This window comes from Gopherus flavomarginatus, chromosome 5 (assembly GCF_025201925.1).
Source record: "Gopherus flavomarginatus isolate rGopFla2 chromosome 5, rGopFla2.mat.asm, whole genome shotgun sequence".
NCBI lineage: Eukaryota > Metazoa > Chordata > Testudines > Testudinidae > Gopherus > Gopherus flavomarginatus.
Genome location: NC_066621.1, coordinates 91,592,472 through 91,608,262, shown reverse-complemented (window position 1 = coordinate 91,608,262; position 15,791 = coordinate 91,592,472). Strand labels below are relative to the sequence as shown.

The 15,791-nt window shown below is 45.3% G+C and overlaps 1 protein-coding gene across 3 annotated transcripts in view; it reads right to left on the bottom strand.

The window, feature by feature from the left end:
- Positions 1-15,791, bottom strand: part of PLEKHD1 (pleckstrin homology and coiled-coil domain containing D1) — a 58,375-nt gene that overhangs the window by 28,979 nt on the left and 13,605 nt on the right. For all 3 annotated transcript variants that reach the window (XM_050953552.1, XM_050953551.1, XM_050953553.1), the window contains exons 2-5: positions 12,726-12,819; positions 11,712-11,801; positions 11,302-11,378; positions 274-365 (exon numbers count right to left, since the gene is read on the bottom strand). In XM_050953552.1, coding sequence (XP_050809509.1) covers positions 274-365; positions 11,302-11,378; positions 11,712-11,801; positions 12,726-12,819 — 353 coding nt within the window. The remainder of the gene's footprint in view (positions 1-273; positions 366-11,301; positions 11,379-11,711; positions 11,802-12,725; positions 12,820-15,791) is intronic.

Below are 15,791 nucleotides of genomic sequence, written 5' to 3'. Positions count from 1 at the left end.
AGGATCACAACTGACAGGACACATGCATACTTTTAAGTACCTAAAATAAGTGTCCTGAACTCAACCCTAGTATTTGCTTTTATTTTCATCTCCCTTGATAGCTGAACAGAAATGGCTGATTTTTTTAATCAGTCATAAAAGCCTGTAGCTGATCAGACTGGACCTCACCAGCAGTTACAGGAAATGGAGACTGGGTTGCTATTCAGGATTCTGTGGCCCTTGGGCACCCCTGAATCTAAAGAGTCCCCAGTACAAAAAGCGGCTCAAGCCAACCTAAATACTCCTGCTTCTCCTTGGCCAGCTGGAGCCCCTGAGCTTCCAGGCTCTCAATCATGGCTTCTCCCAGCTGAGCATTCTTCCAGGTCCTAAAGAGAGAATGAACAGAAATAAAGAGAATTGGGAAGGACGCAGGACTGGGAGTTATTGAGTGAGGAGGGAAACTTAGGCTTAAATTGTACCTACAACTTCAAACAGAGTCCCATGCATTTGACAAATTCTCTTTTTTTTAAATAAATTATTATTTCTGCTAAAATGAGTTGTAAAATTTCCTGGTATACAATCAATAGAGAGAGATTTCCCCAGGTACCTGGTAGTAGGATGTGCACTGGGCCTGTCAAATTGATCCTGATGGATTGGTAAAACACTGATTAATAGATGAGGATGATGACCAATGACATTGTACTACCTGTCTAAGACCCATCCCCTTCCAGCCACTTGTACCTCCCCTGGCTCCACCCCTTTCCAACGCTTTGCCCCACCACTGCCAATTTCCATTTGGGCATTAACTAGTCCCCAGCTCCTCCCTTTCTGATTTTTGTCCTCATCCCTTCTGGTATCCCATGACCAACTGGAAATCCCTTCCTGCTGGGCAATTAGCCAGTAGGATTTGATGTATGTCCTGGAGCCCAAAGCCCATGGTGGTTGTTAGCACTACCTCTAAAAACAACGAAGAGCCATAACTAAACATCAGAAGAAAAGCTAAAATGTAAAGAGAGAAGGGGGTGCATTATAACAATACTTTGCATGCAGTATCTGCCAGAGGATCTCAAAGTGCTTTGCAAACATTATTAAATAAAACCACACTACCCTCCTGGTATGCATCACTGGCCACATTTTAAAGACACAGTAGGCTGCGGTACAGAGGTTAAATGACAATCCCAAGGACTCATAATAAATCAAAGGCAGAGCTCCAGCTTCTCAGTCCTCTGCTTCAACTACTAGAAAACACAGCCTTTTTTATACTTAAAATGCACACCAGTTAATTATATGCACGTATGAACAGCCTGCCACATTTAGGAATTTCTCAGTTCTTTACCATCCCTACAAACCCATTGTGAAAATCAGGATCCAGACACACCAGTGGGAGAACAGGGGATCAGAACTCCAGAAATAACCAATTAAATCAACTGCTCGTATACAATATTATTGTACTATAGAAGTGTATTGAGTAAAGTATCATAAAAACTGGTCACATGTTGGTCATGAATATCATTGTGTGATGCGTGTACAGATGGTGTGCAAAGAGTTACGTGAAGTGTTCTAGAAATATATTCCTACAGTGTGTTCTGGGGGCAGATGTGATAAACGAGTTTGCCCCAGGCCAAGTAATGTTGTTTTTCCTGTTGTCCTGTGTCTCCAGTGTAAACTGAGCAAGGTGATGCCAAAGACAATGGAAGGTCATTTGCATCTGAGTCCACAGGAAAAGCAAATTGAGAGAAGAGTGAGGCAGTCAGGATGGCATCAGCTTCCTTGTGCACAAGCAGCATGAGAGAAAAAACTTCACCTGGGGATACACTTCAGAAGAACACATTTCAAAGGTTCACTGGACTGTGAAAAGAGGAGAGAGAACCTCTTAGTGATCCCTCCCTTAAGGAACAAAGGGGACATCACCCTCTGATTCTGTGAACATTGGAGCCTCCTGCTGGAAGCGCTGGAGATGCTGTTTGTTTGATGTAAGCGAGACAGCTGTTTAGGCAAAGATTGTAGCTTGTTAAAGTTAAAGTCTTGGAAATGAAAAATGTGGAATGGATTCTGTGGCCCTTGGGCACCCCTGAATCTAAAGAGTCCCCAGTACAAAAAGCTGCTCAAGCCAACCTAAATACTCCTGCTTCTCCTTGGCCAGCTGGAGCCCCTGAGCTTCCAGGCTCTCAATCATGGCTTCTCCCAGTTGAGCCTCTTGTTCTCTTGCTTAGTATAACTGAAATCTGTTCTTGATTAATAAACTTATTCTGAGTTTTACTGAAATCCATCTCAGTGCTGTTGTATTGAAATGAAGAGCGAGTCCCTCAGCTAATCTAACTGCACTGTCACTTTGGGGGCAGAGAAGTTATTTTCTGTGAGTGTCCAGTGAGAGGGACTGGATGCTTCAGAGAGACATCTCTGGGGAACTGGTGTTCACTGAGTGGTACCTGCAACGCAAGGTCACACTGGCAGAGTCTTGAGGAATTTGCTGGCGTGGCAGGTGGACCAGTGTGGCAGGGATCTGACATACAATTTAAGCTCCAGCAGAGCTCTCCCTTGCTGAGGCAGAGCAGTAACACAGTGGCTATGATGCTGGGCTCCCTGAAGAAAGTGTCAAACCCATATAAAAGACTGATGAATTTTGTTTTCTTGGGGAAAGATTAAGATTTATAAATATTGGGTGCAAACAGGACTTTCTAGATTGGGGCAGTTCTTTTCCCCCTCCCAACTATGACTAGCTGTTTGAGCACATAGTTTGTGGAAAGATTTGTTAAAAATGTAACCAAAGAGCTTTCTATAGAACAACTTCAATGAAGCCTATATTTTGTCTCTTACAAAGTTCAATTGATGTATTAATCCACTTTTCCCAGAGGTCAGACAGCTCATTGTTCTAACAGCAAATTAGAAGAGAATTAGTAAAAATGTATGGTTTTGTCTATTATTTGCACACAATTGGATTTCTTTTAATCTAACGTGCATCCATGATATTTTCTAAAATGCTGAGAACTTAGAAGAAAATGAATAAAAATGTACAGTTTCAGCATCCATTTATGTGCAAAATATGTCAATGTGTGCACGTGTGACCCAAGAACACTTTAATGCCAGCTAGGGTTACGGAATGTCCTGCTTCTGGTCTGTACATTCTGGTTCACCAAAGAATATCATGTGAGGTCTTCAATGAAAGCTGGGTCACACTAATCATGAATGTCATTGTGAAATGCATGTGCCGATACTACGTAAGGAGTTATGTATGTATACTGAAAATACGTTCTTAGATACTGTATCAAGGGGATTCACCAGCAGAAACAGCGTTTCTGTCAGACGAGATGTTTATTCACTGCTCTTTTTGTCAGATGTAAATTAAGCATTGCAAGCAAACACAATAAATGTCCATTTACATCAACAAAGGCATGGGAAGTCAACAGGGAAAGAGCATGCAGGAAAAACAAGCCACAGCTGGCTATACTGTCTCTGAGTACAGACAATGCACTTTGGGGAGCATAAATAGAAGTCAAAGACGACATCTTCTTATCCTGCACCTAGAAGTAAACGGACAACTTGTTCACAGTCATGAACCTTGGTAGAAACACTGCAGAGAACCATGGGGATGAGATAAACTTCTTTAGACAGGAGGTTAACCTGTTAGTTAAGTTTAGTCTCTAGAAAGCATGTTATGATTTTGTTTTGTATCTAACCATTTGTTTCCAATATTCTTACTCACTATCATTTGAATCTTGAATATTTGATGATAAACTTATTCTTGTTTTCACTATAGAGATATCTCAGTGCTGCGGTATTGTACAAGGAGCTGATTCTGAGTTGAATCATTCAAGCTGGTGTGTACTGTTCCCTTGAGGACAGCAGACCGGGTATTACTAGGATGGTTGGGTGGGTAAGGGGCTGAACACTGCAGGGGAATGCTTCAAAAGGGTTTGGGGACTGGGATGTACCAGTTGTTAACCCACAAGGCAAAGCATGCGCTGGCATAGCCCAGAGGAGATTATTTGGGTGGCTAACAGGCTGAAGAAGTCAGGGAGCTGTTAAGCACAAGCAGGTCTCCCTCAGGCTGAAAGCTTGGGGGGGGGAGGGTAACAAGATAACTCACAGTCTTGGGTGCCCAGAGACCCTTTTTCTGTCTGTCTGTCTGTCTGTATGTGAGTGAGAGAGAGAGAGTGCACATGTGAGAGAGATGTGCACATGGGGTGTGGGTATTTTCTAAAATGCTGAGACACTGGATGACCTCATTGAAGTCACTGGCAAAACTCCCATTTTCTTCAATGGAGGCCAGGATTTCATACGCTATGTTATACTAATGGCTTGAAAATGATTAAAGCATTTAGGATGTCTGTTTATTTTGGTTAATTTTTCACAAATACTGCCCTGAGATTGTATCACAGGAGATGACAATCTTAAACCCATTGAAGCTGAACTTAAAAGCAGATGGGTCTCCCATGTCTGTATAGTCTGGCTCATATTTCAGAAGTAATCAATATGTTTCTTTTACGTGTATTATAAACAAAAGCTTATGACTAGTGGCCCAGTTGCCTTGAAAGTTCAACCAGAAACCAACTATGTATTTCTCAAAGAACTTTCCTTAGGACTTTGGGACACTAAATAATTGATATCTAAAGTTCAACTGTAGCTGGCAGGAGGGTAACCAGACAGCAAAAGTGAAAAATTGGGACGGGGGTGGGGAGTAATAGGAGCCTATATAAGAAAGAGACCCAAAAATCAGGACTGTCCCTATAAAATCGGGACATCTGGTCACCCTAGCTGGCAGACAACTGAGAACCTCTGTTGGTATTTTCAATATGTGCTTGTGTGGGTGAGTTGTTTTCCATCAAATATTATGTCAACTAGTATGAATGCATGTTTAGCTGGTTTAGGGGTTGTTTGCTTATGCATTTAAAAATGAGTTACATTAGACTATTTTCATAAGGGGAAAGAACTCCTGTGCACTTTGTGGTATCACCGTCAGTTAGACAAATCTTGGCTTTTATAGAATTTTGGCCCTGCTCCAACAAAGAACTTAACGACTTGCTGAACATTAAGCTCACACTTAAGTCCATCCCTATTTAAACACATATGCAAAGTTCTGTTGAAGTTATAAACATGCTTAAGTGCTCTGCTAAATTGGGGTTTTAACCCTGTTTTTGTAAACCTATCTAAAGATACACTTTTCTTTTTTAAAGAGTTTATTCTTTCCTACTTTTCATTCTTTCTATTTATGGTGACTATTCCTTTTCAAGAAGGATGTGTGATAATCTGTGGCTGTAAACTTTGATTTCAAAATTCTGCCACAGCACAGAGGCCCCAGATCAGGAAAGCATCCCTTTGGAGGACAACATATAAAGATGCACTTAACTTTAAGGACTTAAGCGCTTTCCTGAAGCAGGACCAAACCATGTGCCTCCTTCACTTACACTGTTTAGCCCAGCAAGTGTCAGCAAGGTAAAAGCTAGGCATTATTAGCACATTTCCTCTTGGGATAGGTAGGAGACACTGTGTCATGATTACAAATTGCATTTATTTTCTAACAAAATATTACCTTGCACATCATCTCCATTCATTATCATAACAGAGTATAATAAACAATCTGCAAAAAACACTCATATGTTTGTGATGTTACATGTGTTTCCTTCCCCCAACACTCACTGTTTACTTTAAAATCAGTTCCAGCACAGACAGCGTACCTGCATGCTTTCCCTAATGATGGGTGGCACTGTTAGCATTAGCCTATTTCTGGAGGAGGAAATCAAATGTATACTACAGAGTATAAATTTGCTTTTGAGCAATAATTACAATTATTATTACTGCAATAGCACCTAGGAGCCCTATGTGAAATCATGACCCCCTTGTGCTAGGTTCTGCACATAGCTATCACACATCATACTTATTTATAACAATCTCTTCTTTTAAAAATCACTTTACTCTCGAATCACTCATGTGAGGTATTTTAGCTACTCATCAGCCAATCATACCAGAGTTCCATACACTAGTTCCTATTGGCTAACAGCCTAGGCAGGGAGCAACTTCTGGATGTTCACGGGGCAAAAAAAAAAGAGGTGGCTGAAGGGATAGGGGAAACTACCTGAAGGGGAAAGAGACAGAAGAGATGGCAATGGTTAGAAAAGGACATTGCAGTGGTAGGGTCAAAAGTTGAAAGGAGTAGGCTTAGGAAAAGGCCAGTGGTCAGAAGGGACAGGAGGACCCAGCTACGAAGGGGGATCATCTGAATTGGAATCACGTGCGATGTTATGACCCTTGCCTATTGATTAACCTCATTTATTCATGCAAATTGATTTGATAGGTACATGCATTCCCGACTACTGTAATGGACTAGCCCAGGGGTCGGCAACCTTTCAGAAGTGCTGTGCCCAGTCTTCATTTATTCACTCTAATTTAAGGTTTCACGTGCCAGTAAAACATTTTAACGTTTTTAGAAGGTCTCTCTCTATAAGTCTATAAACTATTGTTGTATGTAAATTAAACAAGTTTTTTAAAATGTTTAAGAAGCTTCATTTAAAATTAAATTAAAATGCAGATCTTATCAGTTTAGTGCAGTGGTTCTTAACCTGGGGTGCAGGCACCCCCTGGGGCAGTGCTGGTGCAAGGATATTTTGCGCCCTAGGTGAAACTTCCACCTTGCACCCGCCCCCACCCTGCACATCGGTTCATTGAGGGGCAAATCCCAACGAGCCTTTATAGACCCCAGGGGCCAGCCATGCCCAGGGGCTGCTCCCCAGACCAGGTTCCCCCCTCACCACCTGCTTAACTCCCCTGGAGAGTGCACAGCCCCCCCTGCGAGCCTTTCCCACCCCACCCTGAGTCCATTCACTGGCTTTGCCAGGCTTGGGCCACGCAGCAGCTCAGCAGGAAGGAGCCGCCTTCCGGAGGCACTGGAGAGCCAGAGCATCCCGCTTGCGGCAGCAGCGAGCCCCAGCCATGGAGGAGCCGGCGCGGTGCAGGGTGGCAGCAGCCCTGCAAAGGTGGTGGCACCACTAGCTTGGAGCAGCTGTGCCCCCTCCTCCTCCTGCCCAGGCTGCGGTCTAGTGCCCCCCCGGGAGCTCCTGCAGGCTGCAGTGGATGTATGTGGATGCCAGCCCCCATGCACCACCTGGCTTCTCCCTCGCCTACGGTTACCATATTTCAACAATCGAAAAAGAGGGGAGAGCCCTGCCCTAGCCCCTCCCCCATCCACTCCCTCCCACTTCCCACCCTGATTGCCCCGGTCAGAACCCCCAACCCCCACCGCTCCTTGTCCCCTGACTGCTCCTTCCTGAGATACCCCCCACCCTAACTGCCTCCCTAGGACCCTACCCCTTACCTGTCCCCTGACTTCCCCAACCCTTATCCATACCCCTGCCCCTGGACAGACCTGCGGGGGACTCCCACACCCCATCTAACCACTCCCCACCCCTTGACAGGACCCCCAGAACTCCCAACCCATCCAACCCTCCCCCTGCTCCCTGATTGCCCCCTGGGCTCCCCTTACCAGACCCATGCTGGTCAGATGCTGGCTCCACGTGGAGGCAAAACTCTACGTGGAGTGCTGAGGTAGTGGGAGAGGGGGAGCTGCAGGAGGGGAAGTGGTGGTGGCAGCTCACACTCCCGGGAGCTGCAGAACCCAAGTGCAGTGAGGGGGGAGCCGGGGGACACGCCTGCTGCTGGTCTGTGGCCCCAGCTGCCGGCCTCACTCAACCTCTGCCTGCCTGGGGTTCCATTCACTCAGCCAGCAGCACTTAGTGGGGCCAATGGCTGGGACCCCAGCTGGCAGCCGCGTGCCTGGCAAAATCGGCTCGCGTGCCAAAGGTGGCATGTGTGCCGTAGGTTGCCGACCCCTGGACTAGCCCATTGTTGCTCCAAATCAGTGGCAGATTCTTTAGCTACCCTACAGATGCTAAATGGCCAGTGGTGGAACCCAGAATAGATCCATGAAAATCTGCTGCTGCCGATTGGAAAGTGAAAGGACTACACACCAAATTGTAGCAGGAATAAATTATTCAGGGGGAGACAGCCAAAGGCACAAAGGTCAATAAGGTACCCAACGCCCACTGAAAATCAGTCGGAGTTGAGAGCCTAACCACCCTTCATGCCTTTGAAAATCTCACCCTTATCTGTTGATCTTACAAAGGCTTGCCTGCTATATGATGATAACGTGTGATCCAAGCCTGCAAAGTCAGCCCCTTTAGAACTAGACTAGCTATTAGTCACAGTTGACCGTAGACACACCCAACTACTGGCAGTCGGTATATTTTTTGCTGAAACAGGTTCATTAATTAATGAACACTTTTGTAACTTTTCTCTATTTTCTGACCAGATCTACTTCTAACCAACCCAAGAGAACACAACAAAAGCAGCTCCAAAAATAATATGTATCACCCTAGTATCATGGGTATATGACCCCCACTCCCCAGACTGGTGGAGTCCTCTGAATGCCTGTCAGAGCTAGTAGATCCCTGTCCTGTTTGCACCACTTCACACTCAAAAGCTTTCAAGGCCTTCCGTGCACTGAGGCTGCTGTCCTTCTGGCCACCACAGAGTGGGGGGAGGCTTCCCTTTGAGAAGCCATAAACTCTAGTCCTTAATGAATCAGAGGGCTTTGGGCTTAGTCATTAAGCTAGGGAATGAGAGCTCAGGACCGGAAATCAGTTCAAACACCCCCAGGTGACAGCGCATTTTCACTGAGCCACCAGACTAGCCCACTTTCTGATATTTTAAGTGCTCTATACCCCCCTACATTTGCTCCAGATTTAAGGAAACAGTACACGTATTCTCACACTGTATAAACAAAGGAGTCCGGGGAGAGGATGTTACCCCACACCAGTCTCATTCTTTCCTATGTTCCTTCCTTATTTATTGTAACCCTGGTCTATCCGTGCTCCCTTACATTATTCTTATGAAGTGATAGACTGCAATGATAACCAAGTATAAACCCTAAAGTTCAATAAGCAGCATGCTTTTCCTCTAGGAACAAAAAGGCATTCAAATGTGGTGCCTAAATGACTTGAACAGTGTCCTTTTAACTTTCCCTTTCATCACTGCTCAATTTACTGGCCAGTCTGCACTTTTTTCGCTGTTGCTCAGCTCCACTCCCGACCTTGCTAACACACGTCACTTTATCTCCGCTCTCCTTCACACACAGTCTTCGAAAGCGATTAGGTGAATCTGGAGCCAAATCATTCCTGCAGCAGTGGTGCATGGGGAGGCAAGACAGATGCCGCAAGCCTGTTTTCATCCAGCACAGCGGGTTACGCTGCTGCACTGCTAGAAACGTGCCAGCAGCTGTATCAGCTTCTGCATCAAGCACAGGGGGCTGGAGGAACAGAGTTGTGGCCTAGAACATGGCTGGTTCTAGGCAGGGGATGAAGCTGATAGCACACAGGGCCTTATGCTTTTGGGAGCCCTCTCTTTGTTCATGCCCCTCCCAGCTTGAGCCCACAGCCACCCCTACCATGTTCCCACCCCCATTCTGAAAGGTAAAGCTACCTGTCTCCAAAGCAAGAAAAGGCCCAGGGCTAAATTCAACATTGATGTAAGTGAGAGCAGCTCTATGGACTTCAATGACAATCCTCCTATTTACACTAGGGCTGAATTTGGTCCCCTCATCCTCTCCAGCAGCCAAACCCTTCCACCCCCAGGCATACTAGGTAGGTCACAGAGCTCTGTCTCAGCCATGGCGTATCTTGCACCTTGTCCTGCCAAACCTGGCTCATCTCTGGTCAGTACATATGGGGCTCAAACCCCTTGCCTACACTAGCACTCCTGTTAAAGTATCCCTTCCATTTCCCTGTCCATGGTGCTGCTCTCATGGAGTATTAACCCCTGTGTCATCTACATCTGAGATGAGTAGTGTTAGAAAAACAGGAGAGAAAAACCTCAATCGACACCAGCATCCCAGCTGTGGCTAGCACAAGGGGACCCGGGTGTGGACTGTGGAACAGAAATGATGATGGAGAGTAGATCAAGCCAAAGAGAAACATACAAATTGACCTCTCTTCTCGTCTTGTGCATGAGATCTCATGGATGGTGGGCAGGACTGAGCTCCGAGTGGGGTGTCAGGCTAGGGCTGAGTTGGGCACATGCTCCGTGCAGCCCTGGGTGGGGTGCTTTGTAGTGTGGTCACCACTAATAAAAAGTGAGCCTTTATAGCACTTTTCACCTGACTGTGATATTCCCCGCACACACACACACTTTCCTCTTCACAGAAATGAACATTCCCCACCTGCACATGCTGATACCCGAGGATTAACTCATTTGAAGGAGAAGTCTTTTTCTAGTGGGGCTCAAAGGAATAAGTCCAACATAATAGCTCTCTTAGGAAAAGCTGCAAAGCGCTCTTTCCTCTAAGTAACTTAGCTGATTACCAGGCTCCAGAGGTTCTGAAAGTTCCCATGTGCTCTGGGAGAATCCCCATCACTCAGCTCCCTTCCTAGCCCCTGCCTTTTGATATTGCTGCTAAGACCTAAGAGGAGCACGTTGGTGTTAGAGCCAGCTGCTTACTTCCTCTGCAGGCATTTAGCAGTGAGAACATGCTAGGACTGGTACTCGCTGAACCTTCAATCTTTCAGAGGTTCCAGCCATATAAGAAACCAAACATACAAATGCTTACAGCATCGGAACGCTGTAGAAGTGGGCTGGAAATCCCACAATAACAGATTCTCTCAGGGGATTTACTTTACTTCCTTATTTTCAGAGCTAAATACACCTCCCTCTGCACAGCCTGAGCCTACTGGGATCTGGGCAAAAGGACAGTTCACAGATCCATTCTACAGCTGCAATTGAAGCCTCAGGGTTGAAGTAGCCCTTGTAACACCTGTGCTCCAACTCCACGGGGTAGTTTGACTGGTACATCTAGATAGTCATGATTTCACCCCTAGCTCTCCTTCATTCTGTCCCCATCTCACCCAAAAGTCCTTCTCCCTGAGGCACAGGGAACTTTTGTGAAACATAACCCCAGAGCAGGAGCTTGCTCCCCACACACAGTGGAATTGCACTGTTTCCATGAAGTCCAAGGACCTCCACACCAGAGGAGAAGGAGCAGGACAGCAGAGGCCATATGGTATTTTATCACTCCCAGTCCTAACAACAACCAGGGGTATATTAGCAACACAGTGAAACATTAGTAGGATGGAGGATACTTCGTTTGAACTTTGAAACATTTTGGTGTCTGCTGGGAGCAGAAAGCGAGGAGGTAAAAAGGATTTGACTAGCCATGGAGGAGCATCTCAGTTCTTCCACACGGCCACTCTTGTTGGGTCTTGTTCTCCTCAAATCCCCAGCACCTCCCACAATGCTTCAAAGAGAAGAAAATAATGGAAATATATCTCTGGTGCTTACACTTTTCCAGACTCCTGCAGCATCTCCAGCCACTGAGCCTGCTCAAATTCTGACTCCGCTGCCAGCACAATGTTACCCTGGAAAAGAAGAATCAAATGAGAGTTGCTGATGTGAGCCATGCAGACATGCCCACCATCATGCACAAACAACCCCCATCCCTATTCCGGTTCCTAGTGAACTCAGGTATCCGTAATACAGGAACTGCCAACACTGCAACTGGCACTAACTAGTTTCCTCCTGGTAGCCCGTTTTGCTGCTTTGGTGCCATGGAGACTGTCTGCGGGGTGTTGAGGCACACTGGGCAGGCAGTGGGCCATGGAGGGGAGGGTTGCAAAATAAAGGACAGTAATATCCAAGGCTGTCAGTCCAGCACCATGTTCATTGGCTTGAAAAGAGAAAAGTTCACGCACGTGAAAGTCCTCATGGGAGATCTTCATGGCAAAAGGCATGTTGGGCTCTTCTTTGGCTTCCACGATGCAACCTGCCAGAGGTATGACACCCTAGCGATGAAACAGAGAATTTAAATCACTCAGTAAAACTTCACTGAGCAGCTACAAGGCATAACCATAAGCAATTCACATCAGGAACTGGACACTGATTCCTAGCCCCAGTTTTTGCTGCTGGCTCTTCCTCTGTGCTGGAAGCATCATGAAGGCAGTATGCTGAGGTCCTGAGAAGCAAAAGTGCCTCACATCACCAAAGGTAACTCTCTGAAGCTGACTAAAGAGTGGTGTTAACTGATGTCAATGAGAGTCTCATCCTGTCCATCTGAGCTGGGAGATTAGTGGCTGGGATACACAGGTAATGGGGAACAGGAGCTGTTTTATCAGGGATGTGCAGATCTTCCCAATAGACTAAAAGTTCTACCCGAGTGCACAACGACAAGAGCTAAAGTGAAGAGGGAGTGTCCTCATGTGTAGCCCCCCCACTTCATTTCCCTATGTGGTTCTGTTTCCCACGTAAATAATGTGCCCAGGGAGCTGAAAGATCCTGAGTCCTCTTCCCTATTGTGCAGATGTGCGGTTCAGTGGGCTTCTAAGGGCATCCACATATGTGACTATGGATTAATTACAATTAGTGATGTGGAGTAAAGCAATAAACGCCCTGATTAGCAGGCTAGCCTTGCAGTGGCTTTTCAAGTGACTGCAGGATCGATGGTACGAGTAGGAAATTGTTAAAACAAGGCAGGGTATAAATCCAGTATCATGATGTTAGATTTATACCCTGCCAAGCAGCTGGCGTGGTAGGGGGGAACCTGAATTAATTTCAATTTTCAGAAGAGGTTAATCCATGTCCCCACACTTCTTGGAGGCTCCTCTGGATCTAATTACAAGGCTGGAGTTAGAGAAGCTGCCTGTTTTGCTCTCCAGGTACCTGCGAGATGCCAGGAGGAGTCAGAGAGGGAATAGCGGGTGGGTGCTCACCTTGGGATGGATATTGAAGTACTTATTGCTTTCAAAGCTCTTCTTTTCACTCTCCGAATAGTAAAGTAGAAAACTCTCCTTGATGATGAAGAACCTGAAAGGGGGAAGAGAAGGAAAGGAATAAACTCCTACTAATATTTATCCTTTAAAAAGCACTTACTTCATCAGAGCACTGAATGAACATTTACCTAATAACTCAACCTAATTTACCCTACAACAACTCTCTGAGCTGGAAGGTTTTATTATTCCCATTCTATACATGGAAAAACCTAGGCAAAGAGAGGTTAAGTGACTTGCTCCAGGTCACTAGGCGACTCAAACTTATGCTTAGCATAAGTGGGTGGACCACTGTCACAGACAATAGAGTTGTAGTAGCATTTGCCAGTGGTGAAGTTGGCCCAGTGAATCAGCGTCAGCAGTGGGATTAGAACTCCAAAATTTCTTGTGCCCTGTCCTGTGTTCACTTCACTAAAGAATGGAAGACAGTTTCCCAGGAATTACTAAACAAAGATCCCAGCAAAGTCGACATTCTTTGTCATCTGGAACTACAAAGGAAATACATAATTTAGAGAATGTTATCACATTAACTCTTTCTTGCCCTGTTTGGTTACGTTTAGCTATACCCAGATGAACACAGTATGATAGGTGCAAAACATCACAGCTCCTGTAAAGGAAAAATCAGGCCTCCTTGATCTATTAGAATTCTTTGAGCATTGCCTCAAAATTGTGAATGAAGACGCACCAGTTGTAATGTTTTTGGACTTTCAAAATGCTGTTGACAAAAGCCTCCCTCTGTTTAGGAATCCATGAGTTAAGAGATAAAGTACTGCAGCGTGCAGAAGTTGGCTAACAAACAACGCACAAAGAGCAGGGTTAAATTGTCAATTTTCAATATGGTAAAAGACAGGCCCAACATGTCATACCAGGGGAGAAATTATGATGATTTATACCAGCTGAGGACCTGTCTTAGGACTGGTGTTCTGCAGAACATTTATCAATAAGCTGCAAAAAGGGGGTGAACAGTGAAGTGGCAAAAATTGCAACACAACATTATGTAGATTAATCAAATCTAGAGAAAACTGTGAGGAACTTCCAAGGGACCCGTCACAGTTAAGTGAAAAGACAACATGATAGCAGATGGAATCCGGTGTTGAAAAGCATGGTAAGCAATACTCATTGTAAGGAATAATTAATTTCCATACGAGGAGTTCAAATTTAAATGTAACTACTTAAGAAAGAGACTGGTAGAGGTGGTTGGGAGGGGAGTGTCACTGTGGATAGCTCCATAAAACCCTCTGATTAATGTGACGCAACAGTCAGAACACAGCAATAGCAAAATCCCTAGTAGACTTAATGGAAGCTCTAGCTTTTTTCCTTTTGGGGTGGGGGGAGGGGAAATCCTCTCTGACCGGGTATTTTTTGTTGGTTTTATTCGGTGGGTTAGTTGATCTGTTTGTTACAGGGCTTTCTTTATGTTTAAATGTATTTTATTTCCTTTTAGCATTTTCTTTAACATATATAAAGAATGAGATAGACAATAATGCTGAAAGTATCAGGAGGCCCTTTTATAAAGCTCTGCTACATTGAATTCTCTTCTAGCTCGCATAGGATATAGCAGAAATAGAAGGGGCCCAGTGATGGAAGGCATGGAAAGATTGCCATGCAAAGAGCAGATTTAGAGGGGGCATGACAGAGGTTTAAAAAATAATTAGTGGCCCAAAGAAGGTAAGCCTTTCCTTATCCAAGAACCAGGGGATCCTTGATGAAAATGAAAGGCAACAAATTAAAACTGATAAGAGGGAATGTTTTTACACAACACAAAACACACCTATGCAAGTCACTATCCCAAGGTCTGGAGGCCAAGAGCTTAGTACAATTCAAAAAAGAGTTAAACCGGATAAAAAAAAATGAGAAGCACTATAACCCCTCATGCGTCAGGGCATAAACCACCCACTAAGAGCGGGGTCAGGAAGGAACTTCCACCTGTGTGGGCAGGCTAATCCCATAATTATTTTTATTAATAATAATGTTCATTATAGTAGTGCCTAAGAGCCATGGGGCCCCATTGTGCTAGGTGCTGTACAGACAGTCCCTGCCTTGAAGAGCTTACAATCTAAATAGTAAAGACAGACACAGGGTGGAGGAAGGGGCAGGACACAAACAGAGCGAATAATGTGATGGCAGCAAATGGCATGTTAGTGCCAGGACTGATTTTATTGGGGAGTGCATTAGGAAGGGATCAGCTAAATGGAAAAAAAGAGAAGGGAAGGGTAGGGGTGAGGGGAATAAGACAGGGAAGGAGAAGGTCAGAGGGGCAGGTGTGGAGTGAAGCTGAAGGTGAAGAGATTTGGGGGTGAGAGGAGGGTTGGAGCAAACAGCCACTTAGCACAGGGACAGAGAAAGCCCTGTCAACACCATAGAAAGTTCTCTGAATGTCCGGAGGTCCCTGCTTTGGCCTCTTCTGCCCCTGCCACCTGGAGTCAGGCTGGATTGTCTCTGTGATTTTTCCCAAAAGACACATGGGGGATGCAAGCCCTGGACACTACTGCCCTCACACTGTGTGGGGGGGTCTCCCCTACACGGTTCTGTGCTAGGTGAAAGGGTGGACCCTGATGGGCCCCATTTTACCCCCTCCCTCTAGTGTACAGAGGAGAGGAGCCCTAGCATCCTAAACCTCTTAAATAATGAATAATAATCATTAATAACTGCATTCTTTGCACAATTCTTGCACCTTCCTCTGAAGCATTGGGTGCTGGCCACTGTCTGAGACCGGATACTAAGCTAGATGGACAATGACTCTGATCCAGAATGGCAGCTCCTATTTAACACACTGTGCCCTCCACTGCAATGCAGATGTCTATCAGGTGGAACTAAGCAGCCGTGTCCTAGTACAGGGAGATGCCAGCAACACTATGCAGCAGTTTAAGACACCGAGTGAACAATAATCTCCTACCCCACTGAAATTGCAGCGAGAATTTTTAATTAGGCAGAATGTAATTATCCAGCTTGGAATTTGGTCAGCGCTTCATCTTCTGAAAAGTGCCATGAGAGCTTTAACAATGGCCA